Genomic DNA, 17,809 nt, shown 5'->3' on the forward strand with positions numbered 1-17,809 from the left:
TATCCCCCAAGAAAATTCCTCTCTCCGGAGACCCTTGTTTTATACTGAACAGTTCCCCGTATAAATCGCCAAATTTCCTCCCGCCATGGAAAGCCTCCCTCCCCAACGCCACCACCTTCACTCCCCTTCTCTTCTCCCCGTTTTCTTTTCTTTTCCCCAAACTTAAAATAATCGTTTTCCCACAATCCCCAAATTCCCAATTCCCCAAATGTTGCTCCGCCTCTGTTACACAACCCGCCGCTACTGCCACCACCTCTTCCCCCACCACCGCCGTCATCACAATCGCGCCCTTTTATTTTCCTCATCCGCTTCCAGAAACCACAACGAGCCCCTCAGCAATCTCAAGAATTCCAATCAAGTCCAGCATCCTCCTTCTGTTCTCCGCCGCCGCTTAAACCCTCTATATCCTATCCCTCTCTCTTCCTCTCTCCCTCGCACCGCCGCCATCGCGATCTCTGGCACTCTCGCCTCCGCCCTGATCGCCTCGTACGTCTTCGTTTCGACGGACTCCGACGACAAGTCGTCAAGTTCTCTATATGACGGCGTACGACACGCCGTCCTCAATTCCACCGAGTCATTTAGGAAGCTTCTCCACCACGCCAAACAGACCGGCGTCGCCGCCTCCGTTTTGTTGCACTCTCTCAGCTCCGTCTTGTCCTCTGCTAACCACGAGGTCCGCTCCGGCTTCGAGCTCCGGGTCGCCGCGCTCCTTGCCGATATCGCCGCCGCCAATGCCAGCCGAAGGTTCGCCCTTGTTGGGGCTGGAGGTGGCGTCGTTGTCGATTGGCTGCTCGAGTCGGTGGCGGTCCCAAGAGATGGCTGTGGGACCCAGGCCGAGTCGGCTAGAGCTCTGGCCTTCTTGATCGCCGATCCTAATGTGTCCGCCGCCGTGCTCGGCAGGCCCGGTGCCGTTCCCAATCTCTTAAAGTTCATTTTCTCCTGCCAGCCTCAGCCGTCTAAGAAGGTGAGATTTCTCCATTCTTCTCTTGAATTTCGTTAAATTCTTCAAATTAGGAAAATTTTGTGCCTTTAGCATTTGCGCATTGAGTTCGTTTTTCGTTATGAACGTTGGCATTGTCCTTCTATTGTGAATTCGGAGCACTAGAATAGTAACCGAGATCAACATGATAAAGACGATAACTTTCAATAGGGAAATGCTTTGAGGCAATTTCCAGTGAGTGAGTATCGGTAGGATCCTTTGAGCCCCATTTTAATTAAAATCACTCGAGCTTCATAACCGAGTTTGTTGATGCGTTTGGTTTTGTTTTAATATAATCAATGGAATTTCTGTCCAAGCAGCGTGCAAGACGCAGTTCACTCGATGTTTATGAACACTTGAAAGGCAGGAGCATGCTTGTAGCTGCCATTATGGATATCGTCACAGCCAACTGTGATAGTTTAGGAGAAGTGTCCTTTAAACCATCCCTGTCAGCGAATGCTGAAACACGGGATATAGCAGCTGCCATTCAAGTTATTGAAGATGGTGGCATGCGTTTGGACGAGTCACGTGAAAATGATGACGAAGATGGGGACACTGGAATCAAGGGGATTGGTATTAAGGTTCTTGGGGGTACATCAGTTTTAGGCCTTTCAAGAACAAATAGAGTTATGAAGCTGGGAAGTGTTGAAACGAGTGAGGTGGGATCAGGAAGGGTTACTCCTCATAATCTTGTCCTGCAAAATACGCATGAAAGTTCGATTGCACAAAGTAATCTGTCTTCTGCTGTTGTTCCTGGCCTCTGGGATGATTTGAATTGTCAACATGTTGCTGTTCCTTTTGCTACTTGGGCATTGGCTAACTGGGCGATGGCATCGGAAGTGAATAGATCGCGGATACAGGAACTGGATGCTGATGGGCAAGCTATCATGACTGCTTTAATGGCGCCTGAGAGATCAGTTAAATGGCATGGAAGTTTGGTGGCTCGCTTGCTATTAGAGGATCAGAAACTACCCCTGATTGATTCAGTTTCTGATTGGAGTTCCAGTCTTCTTTCTACTGTTTATCAGGCAACTAAAAATGAAGACATTCCTTTGGCTCGGGTGGCTTTGTCAGCATTCTTGATTTCTGTTGAGAGAGCCCTGAAGCACAGAAGATTGTGATGGAGAAGGGTCTTCATCTGATGAGAGACACTGCGAAGCGGACGATGAAGCATGATCATGTGCAAGAAGCATTGTCAAAGGCATTGGAATTGCTTTGTTCTGGGGACTTGCATTTACCTCTTGAAGAAGGCCAAAGGTGGTCTGCTGTTTTGCTTCCTTGGGTGTTTGGAAAATCTTCCTCTGACACTATACGTTTGTCAGCAATAAAAATCCTTTCTCGCATTCTCGAAGATTATGGACCATACTCTGTACCCATTTCTCAGGGATGGTTAGCTATTCTTCTTACTGAAATTCTGACTGAGAAAAAGGCATCATCAGTTAAAGGAACACCTCAGGCTAGATCTGTCAAAGTGAAGGTCAGCATTTTTATTTCCATGTTTGCAAATTCTTTTGTACCTTTAAGAGGGTTGCTTCCAATTTTGCATTATGCTTAAACCAATTAAAGTTTCATATCTCTAATCTAGTTTTGTTTAGAATGTACATAGTAACCTTAATTTTTCTTTTGCAGACTCAAATTGATCAGTCAAACATGCTTTCCGCTGCACAGACTTCTAATCAGTTAGTGGTAGCTGTTGTTAATCTAGCAGGAAATCAGCTAGGAACAACCACTGATTCTACTGATACATTTCCACTGGCAGATCTTCTTTCCGCTGAACCTTTTTCTGGGCCATTTAAAACTCTAGAGAAAGATAGTTTGCCTAAGGTTAATGCGGCAGATTCTGCAGTGGCAACTCTGAAGGGAATCAAAGCACTGACTGAAGTTTGTGCTGACGATTCTTTATATCAGGAGAAACTAACAGATTTTGGAGTCTTAAGTTTGCTGAGACGGTTTTTGTTACGTGATGATTATGAGAAACTTGCTGCCATAGAAGCGTATGATGCTTCTAAGACGCTTGAGGCACAAGAGCGAACCTCAATTGTTCCTAAAGAGTCATCTATTCCAGGATAGTAATAGTCCATCTAGTGTCCAAGTTCCACCTACAGCTCACATCCGTAGGCATGCAGCTAGGCTGTTAACAATTCTCTCGATACATCCAAAAGTCCAGAGAGTCATAATAGCAGATAAAACTTGGTGTAAATGGCTCGAGGATTGCGCTAATGGTAAAATCGCAGGTTGTAGTGATCTTAAAATTCAAAGTTATGCTAGAAAAACACTCGTAAATGTATTTTGTGGTCGCCAAATTAATAAAGATTCTGCAAATGGTGACGTTGCCGACTCTGGTATTGCAAACGGAAACAAAAATTGTCCCCGTTATGATGACATGATATTCTTAATCAATCCTGAACTTCCCCATTGGAATTGCCCTGAAAAAGGTGACCAGGACACAAGTCCAAGCGATGCATCCTCTTCGGATGAGGCAATTTCTGTTGAGGGTGTGGATAAATCTGTGAGCAGAATTTCAGATGATGTTAACATATCCAGTTCTGTGAATGGATCTCAAAGTAGTGCAGACACAAGGGAGCCTCTTCTGGATATTGTTTTTGTCCATGGCCTCCGTGGAGGCCCTTATAAGACTTGGCGCATATCCGAGGACAAGTCATCCACCAAGTCTGGCTTAGTAGAGAAGATTGACCAGGAAGCAGGAAAGCTAGGTACATTCTGGCCAGGTGAATGGCTTTCATCTGACTTCCCTCGAGCTCGTATGTTTACCCTTAAATACAAGGTTTGGTCTGGTGATGGTTGTAATAAATTTATTATTTCTTTTATAGGCTGGTCCCCTCATTGGCATCTAACTCTTTATCCGAATGCTATATGCAGACAAATTTAACACAGTGGTCTGGTGCTAGCCTGCCTCTTCAGGTTAGTGTTTTTGGTTGACGAAAATTGGTTTCTATAGGGTGTTAAGGGCGCTAGTGCTTCAGATTCTAATGACTTCGGGACTGTATTGATTTGTAGAACATATGAATCTGTGCATGAGTTAATTTTAGGCAATGATCTTTGGTTTCGCCAACAACTCATGTTTGAGTCTCTAGTTGATGGAGATGTTTTTAGCTCCTTGCAGTTTCCAATTGTCTTCCTTTGTTTTGGATTGTGCAGGAAGTTAGCTCAATGCTATTAGAGAAGCTTGTTTCTGCAGGTATTGGGAATCGACCTGTTGTTTTCGTGACGCACAGGTCTGTACAGTGTTGCTTGTGTGTTTAAATCTATCCCACTGGTGTCCCATTTTCGGTTTTCTCATACAGTAGCCATAAGATAGATATATATATATATATTTTTTTTTTTTCAGTCATCACACACACACACACACACACACATATAAAAATAAACTCCTCTTTGTTTTTTCAATTTCGATTTCTAACGTTGACCAATTTAAGGATGTCTTTGAGGTCTTGTGTGTTGTCATAGAGTTTTTTGTATCCCAAAAGAAAAACGAAACAAAAGTAAAGGGAGCAGGTGCTGCGGACGTTTTTCTTTTAAATGAACTTTCTGGTAAAAACCAAATGTGGTAGACAGTCTAACAACTGAAGGATATAGTCTTTTAAAGTGTCTTCCTTTACCCCCTTCAAATTTTAGTGCAGTAATTAATGCAATCTTTCTCTTTTTTTATGAACGGTTCACAGCATCCTTTTATTACTAAGGTTTTATACATTATATTTTATAGATGATTTTAAATAATGTACTAGCTTCCTCTTGTTTGCAGCATGGGAGGTCTGGTCGTCAAGCAGATATTACATAAAGCAAGAGCAGATAATATTGATAACCTTGTGAAAAACACCGCTGGAGTTGTATGCACCTCTCTATAATTGAATATTTCACTTACAGTACAGTTCTTCTCCCACCTGTGTATTATTACTCTTTATGTGATAACTCTTGTGTTTTATGCTGGCTTCAGGTTTTCTATAGCTGCCCGCATTTTGGAAGCAAACTTGCAGACATGCCTTGGAGGATGGGACTGGTGTTTCGCCCAGCACCAACTGTTAGTATATGATCTTTACAACCACAAAGTTTTCCATTCCAATAGTATCACATCGCTGGTTCTCAATGTTACAACCAGCAAATCTTGTCGTATTAATGTTAATAGAATTATTTAATTATTTCTTGATGTTTCCTAGATAGGGGAGCTAAGAAGTGGATCTCCAAGATTAGTAGAGCTTAATGACTATATCCGCCGCCTTCACAAGAAGGGGACGCTTCAAGTCCTTAGTTTCTGTGAGGTAGTCTAAAGTTGTGAGGCTGTGCTTGTGTCTATTTGCGTCTTTGTGAACTTGTTAATCATGTAATGAGTCATGACTCCTTTTGCAGACCAAGGTAACTCCAATCGTTGAAGGCTATGGCGGATGGGCCTTCCGGATGGAAATTGTATCAATCGAATCAGCATATCCTGGATTTGGTGATCTCGTTGTAAGTATGATTGTGAACAAGTATAGATCACTTAAAGAATGATTAGGTTTAGGGTTGACTAACTTGCTTTAAAACCAAATAAATAAATCGATTAGGTCATCCCCTAAAAATGATATATAACAAACTAGAATATCTTAATTTCGTTAGTGTTCCATGCTCGACATGTCTTTTTATTTTCAGCATTAATTTTGTAACTTTGGGACAGGTATTAGACTCAACAGATCACATAAACTCATGCAAACCACTCAGCCGCACCGATCCCTCATATACAGAGATTTTACAGTTTTTGCGGAAGCTGAAAGCAAGCCAGAAATGAACAGGCAATAGTGCAAAGCAGGCATGCCTCAGAAATTATGTTCATGAATCGTCCAAATCCAACACCACCAGGCGTCCCTCGTGGTTTCTGATCCAACAGGGATCAGGTCACCGTGAGTCACGCCTGGGCGGTAAGCGGAACCAAAAAGCATATTTTTGACACATGAGAGTTAAGTCAGGTATCCTGTATGTATAACAGAAACCAATCCGCTCCAACCCGTAAGCGGACTTGTTACGTGAAACTACAATTGCCATCGACAGAAGCGGAAAGACGGCAGATTGTTTTGTACATTCTCCGGAATCGCTGCCGTTCTTGATTGTACCCATTAGCATTGTTTTATTTTTTGTAGAATAGCACCATAAACAAAGCAGTTGTATGATATCATATCCATGTAAAACTCCGTGTTAGTGAAGATTTGATTTATACGAAACGAAATGAATAAAAGTTGCAATTGTTTGTCTGGTTTACTTAGACAAGTAATTATTCCGATTGGAAAAGAAACTCTCAACTCAGACTATTCTCTCAACTTTCATACTGGATTTTCTTTTTCAAGGTTTTTTTCTTCTTGTGATAATCCAAAACTCAACTATTTGTTCTTGTGAAATTACGATTGTTGTGCCGTTGTGAGTTATCGATATTAAGGTCATTTATCATGTACGGTGGTGCCTGCATCGAAAATAAATTACGATAGTGTTACAGTTTAGTATTATTCTTCTTCACTTGTAAGTGAAAAGTTTTAAGTTTGAATATTAATATCAGCGAGTTCTTAATCAATTTATTTCTTACCCCCTTAGATGAGACAAACTTACTAACAATTGATACGTTATTCTCCTTATGCATGATTAATTTGAAATACCGTCCTCACGGTAGAATCTCCACATTTTAAGGTTGGGATGAGTTGGTAGATATATAGGTTGGGATGGGTTAAGGGTGCTCGTGACACTGTTTGCAACATAACACCATTATCTTCTGCAATGCAAATTATGCAATGCGCAACGATGTCGTTCATGGAGAAAACCGTCTCACCATCAATCGCCAATTTCGTCTTTCCCACACCCCCATTCGTCGAATGCTCAGCAATTTCAACCAGAAAGTTTCGTCGTCGAGCCCCGCCGCTCCGCTGCTCCGACTCGAGCGCCGCCGCTTCCACGTCTCTTTCTCCGCCGCCCATTTCGACGGCGAACAACGGTACGGCGCCGCCGGTGGTGAGGAGGAGGATGAGGTACCGGAAGCAGTACCCAGGGGAGAGCAAGGCATCACTGAGGAGATGAGGTTCGTCGCCATGAAGCTCCGCAACATCAACGGCAAGAAATTGAACACCAACAGTAACAATTCCTCTTCTGATAACGATGACGGTGATGGTGAAAATGACGATAATGCCCCCGTCGAGGACAACACCTCGGAATCGGATGCCGACGGCGACGGGGGTGAAACGGAGACTTGGCGGCCGAGCTTGGAAGGGTTTATCAAGTACTTGGTGGACAGCAAGCTCGTCTTCGACACCGTCGAGCGCATTGTCGATGAATCGAACGACGTCGCTTGTGAGTTTATGGCTGATTTCATTTCATCAAGTTACTGTCTTTTTTTTCTTCAAATTAATTGGGTATTTTATTTTTCTTCAATCTAGATGCATATTTTAGGAAGACTGGATTGGAGAGATCGGAGAGTCTCTCGGAAGATCTCGAATGGTTTAAGCAGCGGGGCAATGTGATTCCAGAACCCAGTAATCCAGGAGTTTCATATGCGAAGTATTTGGAGGGGCTGGCAGAAGAGTCTGCCCCATTGTTCCTCTGCCACTTCTACAACATCTACTTTTCACACATAGCTGGTGGGCAGGTCATTGGAAGACAGGTACTTTTCGATTTTTCGGTACTTCCAATCTTTGCCCATATGATTCAAAGTCTTGAATTTTACGTTGATTGTTCCGAATTCTGAGGTGGTGTTGGTGAATTTGCGTAAATTCTAGAGTACATTGCATTGATGTGGAGTAGGACTCCAAGTTATTGCAACTACTTTCAGTCTCTTTCGTTAAAGCATGATAGTTTTGATCTTTGTGTGGAAAAATGAGGTTTTTTTGAGTGTTTTTGCCAGGACCAAATCAACTGACTAGTAGCTACTTTTGCCTTCTGGAAACTGGGATTGGTGAATTTTAGGTATCTGAGAAGTTGCTGGAAGGAAGGGAGTTGGCATTTTGCGCATGGGAAGAGGACGTGCAGGAGTTATTGAAAGGTGTTCGTGAGAAGCTCAACAAGCTCGGAGAGGTTAATGCCCGAGAAACTATTTGTTCTCACTTTGGTTGAGTTTTCAATTGTGTTTAGTTCTTACTAGTACTTAGAAGGTGGAAATTTTTGTTTTGTGACTACAGCACTGGACGCGAGACGACAAAAACAAATGCTTAAAAGAAACAACAAAATCATTTCGGTATTTGGGGCAGATAGTTCGATTGATCATCTTGGAGCTCAAGTAATCTGAAATCAAAATGCTCGGGATCTCACTTATTGGTACACCTGGACGACAGTTCTTTACGCTCGTGTTCTGAATTCCTCTGAAATTAACAGATTCTTTATTATTCAACGTCTTGTCAACTAAAAATTTGGTTTTGCAGAAACTGGATGAGGTTCAAGACTTCCTAAGGTTACCACACAGGGAGCTCAAGAGCCGTCAGGTTAAGGTTAAGATACATACAACGCCGGTGTTGAAACAAGTCGAGGACTGGGAAGATGTGGAGAGAACACTCCGAGGGACGTCGTATGAGAGTTTCATGCATGCAAACTATCAACTGCATTCTTCAGTTTCACCCACTAACTTGGGTTCATCTGACTCATCAGATTGAATGTACATAATTAACGACTTCAGTTCAGAAAATCAATTTTTTTCTATTTAAATTTTTTGTTGATTCATATATTTTTATTTAAATCCTCCAGCTTTTTTATCTATTTTTTTCGTATTTTTCAGCAGAACTTTTTGTTCTTGTAAATTTCATTGTGTTTACAAGATTGGATGTTCTAAATGCACTTCCTTTGCCCTCCTTGGCCTTCAAAGTAGGGAGAATTTGAACCCTAATCTCCGTTGTAGATGAGATATTCTGCTACAGTAACCAGTAATATATCTTTTTGTATCTACATCTCTTGTTCCGGGTGTAAACAAGGGGATATATTGCCGATCGTTGTACCTAAGAATCTGTGTTCATGGCGTGGACGACACGAATCAATCCGGAACCGATGCGCATGACGAAGTTTCTGTACAAATCGGGCAGGTAAAAAATTTGGGATGCAAAATATCACAACACAAACTCATTTTTTTTCCTATTGCTTTTCATTCGTTGCTATCTAAACGAAGGGAGCTACAATAATATTACAAGTAGAGCAAAGCGCAGATCAGCTAACTACTGATGCATCACTTGCTCCAACATCAGTTTTATCTGTTTGTCGAATAACAAACTGATCAACGATTTTAACTGTATTTAACGGATCTTGTTGACCAGCTGACGCACTCCATTTGCTCGGAAATTCTCTAAGGTGGCTCATTTGTTCCGGCTGTTTTGGCTCCCGATCCCATTCAGGGTCTAGCTTCCATTTTTTGGGGACCTGCACGTTTTAATTTTGGATGTTAATTTTGAAAAGGCCTGAATATGTTATCGGAAAGAGAACCAGCATTGAGCATTGCTTTCTTACCTTATCGACCGCAAGAGTGTAAACTTCAAGATCGCCGTCACTGTTGATGTGAAATCGGGTGAAAGACTTGTAATTTGCAATTCGGAGAGAGGAAAAGGCTTCATCGAAGTGTATGTGAAGCCAATTAATGCAGATGTATAAATAACTTCCAAACACCAAAGAAACTACTGGAGTCGAAAAGACCCAGAAATAGAGGAACACGGAAGCATAATATATGACACCACCAGCTCTAGATAGTGATTCCATCCCATTCTTGCATATATTGTTTCGGGTGACAGCCATAACCTGATGATATTACTTCATTGTCAATATATAACAAAGAAAAGGAATATCGAGTTTGCAAAGAGTTTTCCATACCTCTGGAACATCAAATGCAGACATGAAATACTTGATGCACGCTGGATAAAGGCCAAAAGTCCATTGTTCTATACGAGCTCGAAGGCCAGTTGGATCTGGAAAGTGCTCACTCTCCACCGATCGGTACCACTGATATAAAGTATGATAGCCTGAAAGTAAAAAGTAGATCATACAGCATACAAAAGCCAAGAACATGATTTTCATAATGGTAACAATTATCAGATAATTAAAAGTGATCAGATGGACAAATACAACAGATAAGGACGGAAAATAACAGAGAATATAAATCTCACCTGAAGTTCCCAGTAGTTTATGCTGGATGCACATCTCAACACCCAGTTCCAACAGTAACATAAGAATTAGAGCTGCAGCCAGGTGCGCAGACACATGAAGAACTCCAATCATCAATCGTTTCTTCCGAGACACCTTAGAGGGGACAAATGTAACTGCCACAATTAGCAGCAGCAGGGCACCTGCTAAAGATACATAAGAGCGTGCCAGCATGTACATAAAAGCATTCCACACGGTTTGAAAGAAAGATCCCACGTGACCCGAAAATGAATCTTCTCGCAGGATATGACCAAGCTTACACTACAAAAACAAAAAGGAAAATTACAATTTTCATGTCACAATAACAGAGTACGATCCCATCACTGGATAAGCAAACATAAAAACAATTTTGCAAGCTCCAAGGAAGGAAAAACACTAGTTTAACAAAGATTGGTAAGGCACAAGTTATTTCAATAACAGCGAAGAATCAATCAATGACTCACCTGTGGGAACATAGAACAAACCAATATGAAGTATATAATTCCACCAATAAAATCAAATTGCCAGTTCTTCTTTCGAAACTTTAAAATATTTCCCAGAGCAATCTGAAAGAGAAAACAGAACAAGAAACACAAATTAGGACTAAGAATTTGGAGGAAATAAATATAAATGTGAATTTTTATTGACAATCTTGGTCTCATAATAAGTTAAAAACCAAAACTAACCCTGCTTGAATCTTCAAATGACGGATAAGCAGCCTTGGTCTCATAAGAAACTCCACAAAATTTCTTAAAATTACTAAAAGTGTGAGTGGGATGTAGAAAAGCCCCACCGCAACCATTTACAATTAAATGTTGCACGGGAACTGGGCCATCTGTTTTAATAAATGAATGACGCATATAATGATGCAAATCTCCAGCCACTCGAAGCTTACATCTCCCTTTTAAATAATCGCATATCAGGTGTGCAACATTCTTTCCAGAAACATCGTTCCAGTACCAATCAAGAAGCCAATTTGGTTCATGCGTCATAATGATTACAGAGTCCTGATCTCTAACCTGAAAGAAACATAATGAGATGGGAATGTTAACTACGATCAGAAAATTTTTGGAACTTGAAAAATTAGATATAAGCAAACACTAAAAAGCTCAACAGTGTCCCTAGTAAGCATATACATAGTTTATGTACGTTTACATGCATCAAGCACAGGCGTAGCTATCACATTGGTGAAACTCTCAATTCTAAGACATAATATACAACATTTCTACTTTTATAAACAGGGGAAAATATATATGAACTCATAGCAAGTCTAGTGTGAATCCTCCCCAGTTCACTATTAGAAAAACAAAAGCACCAGTCTCATCCTCAACCAACATATGGCTTGTGTAATGTTAACCATAGAAACAATTAAAAAAGCCGTGCGTACAAAAATTGGATCCTTCTATTTACATCTCCAAAAAGTTAAAAGAAAAGGCAAAGGACAAAAGAAACAACTCACAAAATGCAGCACAACTTGATAAGCTATGGGTGCCACTTTAAGTAAACCATATTGAAATTAAAAAGCAAAAGAAAAATAAGAAATACCTTGTTCTTAATAAGTTCTGTAAAGAATTTGAACTGGTACACATCAATATCACCATGGAGTGCGAGATCAAAACCAAATACCCACCATCTTTTAGGGAGTTGAAGAGCGAAATAACTCTTCTTTTGAGGCATAAACCACCCACCCAACCAGTTTTTATGGCATATATACCTCATGAATGTTTGAAGTCCATCAAACCAATCTGTAATTCCAAAAAGAAACAAAGAATATGTACTAAACCATATTAACATTATAGGTTTTACAAAGACGTTCATGCTAAGAAGTAAAGCGAACCATGGTTTCCAGGAATGACAAAACACTGAGGTCCATCATATTTCTTCAGTTCAGACACACCACGAGGTAGTTCAGGCTTATCTACAGCTATATGCTCTTGTTTAGACCATGGAGGAGGCTGGAGAGCATACTCAAAAGGACAAAAGAGGCGCCTTTCATACGTGAAAGATGATGGATTAGGATACCTAAACATATCAAATTCACAGATTATTAGATATTTAACATGATAAACTATCATTATCAGGTATGCTTTTATATTAAAATGCCTAAACAAAACAAAAAAAAACCAATGGAATGAAAGGTTGAAGTGCTCATGACAAACAAAGGTCCGAACAAAACATGATTGGCATATGCATACGAAGGGAAAGGATGAAAAACATCGGCAAAACTTTAATGGAATCTTCAAATGAAACATCATGGGCATATTCATGTATTTAGGTAATTAACATTATCATAACCAAGGTTCCAACACAGACTTTATCTCAACCAGGGAATAAAGTAGACAGCACCAGCTGAGCAGCTGACCAATGTTCAACTGGTCAGTGAAATGGTGTAAGCAGAGAAAATGGTGGCAATGAAAAGTCAATGTTGGACCAGGGCAGGGCAACATATGATGCAGACAGCATTGAGGGCAATAGCGTTGTTAGTGGTGGTTTCGTCATAGTGCTTGCTCATCAAAGTTTCTGATGAAATTCACATTTCCCACCTCAAACATCGGTTTACGTAGTCCACAAAACTCTAGTTACACTTACAACAGGGATATTTAATCTCAGATCAATCCGGTTCCAGGAGTGGTCATTGAAGAGAACTACCTTCCGTAAAGATCTATAACAAAAAGAAATAGCCACCATATCCGAAATCTTAACTATAAATTCCAGTCAAACAACATTTGGATTTTTTCTAGCACTTTTAAGCGTAAACAGATATTTGGTCTATAAGGGTTTGGAAATTTGAGACTCAAAAATTAATTAATTTCATTTCATACCATGTCAAGAATACACTACTGATGAACTACTTTAGAGTAATCATTTAAGCCACAGAAAGAAGCTCACAAATCATCACTTATAATTTACGATGAAACAAAAATCTATATAATAAGTTAATAACTGATCGGCCATGCCAATGATGCCATATGTTAATCACAAATAAGAATGTCAAACTTACGCAAGATCCCCTCCAATAAGGAGCAAGTCTCCACGTGGTAACTTCAGCATGGAATCATCTCTATTAATATTAATGGAAGGTTGAGCAAGGAGCCGAGCCACAGAATAAGATGAGTTTCCACCATCGCCAGTATCAGCCATGAAGTCAAACCATAAATCATCCTTCTTGGCAAAGTTATCAAATAAAAGATCCTTTTGTTTGGCTCCATCATGGACCTTGTCCATAGCTGCCTGATCAGTGGAGAGGGAAACATAAATGTCACTATATCATGGCCCTTATTTAAATTACAGAAGAAATTTCAAAACAAAGTAAATATTGACAAATAAAAAGACAGCTCATTTCAACCAAAGAAAACAAGAGATCAATTTTTGAACTTAGAATATATGTTTCATGATCAACCAATAATCAAACAAACATTTTTCTTCTTTCTATTTATTAATTAATTAGACTTATAAAAGACAACCATACAATAGTGTACCATGGAGATACTACTGACAACAAGGAATATATAGACACTACTGTGAACAAGAAACTTCTGACCAATTAGACACTATTTGTAATATATATATATATATATATATATATAAGTGTATATATATAAGGGAAGTCACAGAAGCATACAAATTAAAATAGTAAATGGAAAAAATGGTTTCTCTGGAAAAGTAAAACAATGAAAAAAAATTTCTTGAATGCTACCATGTATATTGGAAAAATGAAATGATTCAAGTGCATGATAGGCATTCAAAATTTTGAGAGGATAATCTCAAAGCTAAGATAGAATACAGAACATGAAGCTATGAGATTACCTGCATCATACGCATGTCAAAGCGGCCGACAAAGACGGTTACTGATACCAAGAGGTCAAAGACAGTCTTGAATAAATCAGCTGATGTTCTGCAATACAAACATCAGCAAAGTGAGCACAGCTCCTCCTGCGCACGAGAATAGAAGGGAAGGGAAAGAGGAGAGAGGAGAGACATAGATACACAGAGAAAGCATATACCCTGAATACCAAGGAACCATATCCAAAAAATCTGGCTTCATTTGCTTCTTCTTTGACTTCTGACGTTCTTCAACAGACAGGGGGTGAGTAAGAGCCCACCTATTTATTTAAGAAGCAAATGAGCATGAGGCAATTATAAAAAGAATTGAAAAGCATACGGCCATAAATCATTCCATCTAACAAAATTTTTGTTACATATTTTCCTCATTTTCCATTAGTTTCATTTTTTTAATCTGTTTTACAATCACCACTTACCCTGTTGATCTCTCCACTACATAATTAGCAATGTAGAGGCCTATGAATGTGGCCCATAATGAATATAATGGGGAGATTTCATCCGATGAACCAGCACATGCACCATTGCATGCTAACTGAGAACTTAAAACATTAATAAGTATATAAACATAATAATAACAGAAAAAGAAGAAGCAAACAGTAAAAGTGTTTTTTATTTTGTGGGGTGCTGGTTGCGGAGGGGAGGGGACCTTTTCTTGTTCTACATGTACCTCACCATAAATGACCCATTTGGACAAAAGTGGATAATCACTTGCAGATCCAACTGGAGCAAACCAAGATGAGCAGACCTGATCTTTCAACTCATTCATTCGGAGGAACTTCGAAAGCCATGTGTTCCTCTCATCTTTCTTCCAGAAATTAAACCAAGAGTTTCGTCGGACCAGTTGTCTATCTCTCAGAATAGCACGGTTGCCACAATGACTATAAAACACACAGCAGGCTACGCTAAGAACCTACATGAACAAAAGTGGATAATATATTGATGCATAAGCATTTAAGGTTCTCCTGTACTACATCCTGAGTAAATATAAAATCATGAGTAGAAATGGTGTTACTGTAACTTACAGCACAATTTTGGAGAATGGTCAAAATTGCTGGCCTCCTTCCAGCAACACGCGACACGAGACCAATGTACCAAAGGCCAATGAATATAATGTGGAAGAAAAGAAGAAACAAAACAGAAGTGACAAATACATTAAAGCCCAAAGACAGATTCATCCTCATATCAACTCCCATTGATTGAAAACTAGGAAGATGATAGACAGCCGCAACTAGAATCCAGAGTATATACCTACAAAAGCAATTCACAAATTTAAAACTTGTTTCGACTCTTAACGCTTCCATGCAAACTTACATACACTGTATGAGTACAGGTGTACGAATGTGAGACAGTGCAAATGTACTCACATTGATAGGATACAGAGACATGTACTTACCACCTACTGAAATTTGAATAGCTCGGTTTGATAGTCTTCCCTATAAATGGGGACGAAAAGAAATAGAAGAAACCCAGCAAGCATGCATACATAGACCACCATTTAATATTGTTGTCTAACTTTTCTATAAGGGTGTTGATGTTGTCGGATGAGATAAAAAAGAGGCAACCGACAACAACAGCAATTACGGCATGACGGGAATGTTCATGCGGATAAGGATATGTATGGGTTAGAATTGTCCTAACCCTCTCCATTTTTAAGGTATCTAGAAAACCAACGGACTGCACATCCGACCCCATCCAATGTACACGCACTCCTTCAAGTTATTACAAATAAACCACACTACAGTCGTGATTGCCAGAATCACCACGTAGACCAACTCCGATATCCTGAGCACAAAGACAGATTATAAAAAAACAGAAGTCAATAAGTGGATCAAAATAAGCAAATTACGAATGTTTCATATTGTTTTACGTAGAAAAAAAAGAAACCCAGATAATAAACGTGTGAAGTGATCTGGGCAAGACAGATTATCCTCGTTTCTACTAACATCTTTCGGTCTCTCATCTTATACAAATGCACAAAAAGAACTATTTCCAAGCTGATAATATCGTCTGCAATGCAAGTTAACATCGATACAAAAATTTCTATCAACCATACCACCAAGTTCGAACTAAAAATCAATACTTTTGAAAATAATTAGAAGTAACCCAATTCATTAAAACTGATAACAAAGCTTATCACATCGCCCAAAATGCAAAGAGCTCAAACGACACCGTAAAGTTACTCAGAAGAAACTAACAAAGCAGACACCAATACGCGAGCAACCCAGATTTGAAGCAGAAAAACAGAAACCATACAGAGAGTATTAGGTACTAGGGTTTGATTCCAAAATTCCAGGAAACCCAAAACGAAAAGCAAACCATTGCAGAAAGCACAGAAGCAAATAACAATCAAACTAAATTAATCACAAAATTACCAGAAACCACCGTCGGACGCCGGAAACACCCACCAGAAATTGATCCAAGAATGCTCGGAGACCTCTCAAGATTAAAACTTTTCTAGAGAGAGAGAGAGAGAGAGGAGGTGGAGAGGGAATATGGGTATTGCAAGTAGTTGGGAATCCCGGTTATCTTTTTCTATGATTCTGAGAGACTCGACTCAACCGACTTGGCATTTAAGAACGTCTGCGAGGACACAAAAGCATTATTTCAACGGCATATTCTCTTTTTATTTTTGCGCCAAACCGCACCGGCCAGACTCTCACGCCAACGACCGTTGAATCCTTGAATTCAATCATTTGGGCTCTCTCTCTCTCTGCCTTTTGCTTGCGTTTTCCGTTTTCTTCCACATTTCCCTCGTGCCCTTGCTTTCGTTGCAGAGTCGTTTAGGCCGTTATTGGGCTGGTGATGGTGGGTTGGGCTTATGTTTTGGTGTTTGTTTTTATGGACCTTTTGAGATATTTTGGCCCTATTTTTTACTTGAGCCCAATTTGATGTCTTCTAGTCTTGATTCGATTGACACGAAACCAATTCGGATCCGACCTAATTCGGCTCTGTTGTCCACCAAGGACTGTTCTACTCGTAGCATGAATTTATCTACCGTGGTTAACAATTACTTCGATCTTAAATCAATTGAAAATTACTAATTTTCTAACAATTACAAATTTGGCCTTTTTTTATTTTTATTTTTTTGGAAATGTTTTGAATTGAAAATTGATTAGGAGTTTAATAAGGATGTGAGTATTACAATCCTAAATCAATTACTAATTTTTATTTAAAAAAATTATGTAACTGACACGTAAATTGATTAATATATTAATGCTAGGATTTCGATCAAAATCTGAAAACTGATAAGATTTTAATCAATAAACATTAGTAATTAGGAATCAGATACTAATTTTTCCTATTTATAAATATGGTTTGTAACTTAGTAAGTTAGGAAAAAAAAAAAATCCTTGACAAGATGCAGTGTTCTTCTTTATTTTAATCCATAAAACAAAAATCATAGTTTGTAAGCAGCCTTTCTTCCTTTCTCGTCTTTGATTTGTTCCACGCATATTTGAGTGGGTAGCTAGATTGAGCGCACTCGTTCATTTTTGGTTTACCTTGGAAGATTTATTAATCATGTGTGACATAAAGTATAAAGCATAGATACTATTAACTTACTTTCTCTTGGCACTCGTAATTTTTCTCCCACCAGAGTTTTTTCCTCCACTCTCCTAAACAACTGCTTCCCATTGACTTTACACTATTTTTATATAGTAGCTCAGCCGTTAAAGCGAGGAGAATCTCTCCCTCTTAAGCTTCCACAAAGTGCTCAATTACCCTTTTCGACAGATTACTCATCTCAGTTACATATCTATGGTTTTCAATGACTTGGTAAGAACTTAAGATTTGTCAGCCTCTTATAATGCTCTCTCAATTTCAACAAAAGTCAGCCTCATTTTAATTGAAGAAGTAGGTACTTAGTCA

The 17,809-nt window shown here is 39.5% G+C and overlaps 3 protein-coding genes across 6 annotated transcripts; 2 read left to right on the plus strand and 1 right to left on the minus strand.

Moving 5' to 3' along the window:
* The first annotated feature begins 222 nt into the window (after nt 1-222).
* LOC103957045 lies at nt 223-6,226 on the plus strand. Its single transcript, XM_009369107.3, is given in 12 exon segments — nt 223-964; nt 1,300-2,077; nt 2,080-2,456; nt 2,609-3,040; nt 3,042-3,764; nt 3,860-3,901; nt 4,139-4,215; nt 4,743-4,827; nt 4,935-5,018; nt 5,155-5,256; nt 5,345-5,443; nt 5,649-6,226. Coding segments are annotated over 11 exon segments (2,859 nt in total). The 5' UTR covers nt 223-964; nt 1,300-1,350; the 3' UTR covers nt 5,760-6,226.
* A 465-nt stretch (nt 6,227-6,691) lies between these two features.
* Nucleotides 6,692-8,787, plus strand: LOC103957046 (probable inactive heme oxygenase 2, chloroplastic). The gene is given in 6 exon segments (XM_018649828.2): nt 6,692-7,007; nt 7,010-7,300; nt 7,387-7,610; nt 7,913-8,020; nt 8,125-8,260; nt 8,365-8,787. Coding segments are annotated over 5 exon segments (999 nt in total). The 5' UTR covers nt 6,692-6,733; the 3' UTR covers nt 8,227-8,260; nt 8,365-8,787.
* A 250-nt stretch (nt 8,788-9,037) lies between these two features.
* LOC103957048 lies at nt 9,038-16,668 on the minus strand. Of its 4 annotated transcripts, XM_048581146.1 has the most exons (16): nt 16,315-16,668; nt 15,336-15,724; nt 14,965-15,190; nt 14,610-14,852; nt 14,359-14,474; nt 14,104-14,202; nt 13,907-13,994; nt 13,101-13,330; nt 11,937-12,121; nt 11,645-11,844; nt 10,786-11,118; nt 10,564-10,665; nt 10,084-10,381; nt 9,791-9,939; nt 9,434-9,718; nt 9,038-9,346 (listed from the first exon to the last, which is right to left on the minus strand). In XM_048581146.1, the coding sequence occupies exons 2-16, from the start codon at nt 15,632-15,634 to the stop codon at nt 9,137-9,139; spliced, it is 3,063 nt and encodes a 1,020-aa protein (XP_048437103.1). In that variant the 5' UTR covers nt 15,635-15,724; nt 16,315-16,668; the 3' UTR covers nt 9,038-9,136. The 4 variants fall into 4 exon arrangements, with proteins under 4 accessions (XP_048437103.1, XP_048437102.1, XP_048437107.1 ...); XM_048581145.1 differs by having other exon boundaries at nt 14,359-14,852; XM_048581150.1 differs by lacking the exon at nt 15,336-15,724 and having other exon boundaries at nt 14,359-14,852.
* Nucleotides 16,669-17,809: the final 1,141 nt, after the last annotated feature.

The sequence above is a fragment of a genome, unplaced genomic scaffold (assembly GCF_019419815.1).
Source record: "Pyrus x bretschneideri cultivar Hongxiangsu unplaced genomic scaffold, Pyrus_bretschneideri_v1 Contig1, whole genome shotgun sequence".
NCBI lineage: Eukaryota > Viridiplantae > Streptophyta > Magnoliopsida > Rosales > Rosaceae > Pyrus > Pyrus x bretschneideri.

What these genes read in the sequence shown, in the direction of transcription:
- LOC103957048 (XM_048581145.1), bottom strand. Translation starts at nt 15,634, where the DNA reads ATGGGGTCGGATGTGCAGTCCGTTGGTTTTCTAGATACCTTAAAAATG. An exon ending in ATGGTTCCTTGGTATTCAGG is followed by an intron (nt 13,995 to 14,103) that starts GTATATGCTTTC and finishes TTTGTATTGCAG; the next exon opens with AACATCAGCTGATTTATTCA. An exon ending in TGTCATTCCTGGAAACCATG is followed by an intron (nt 11,845 to 11,936) that starts GTTCGCTTTACT and finishes TTGGAATTACAG; the next exon opens with ATTGGTTTGATGGACTTCAA.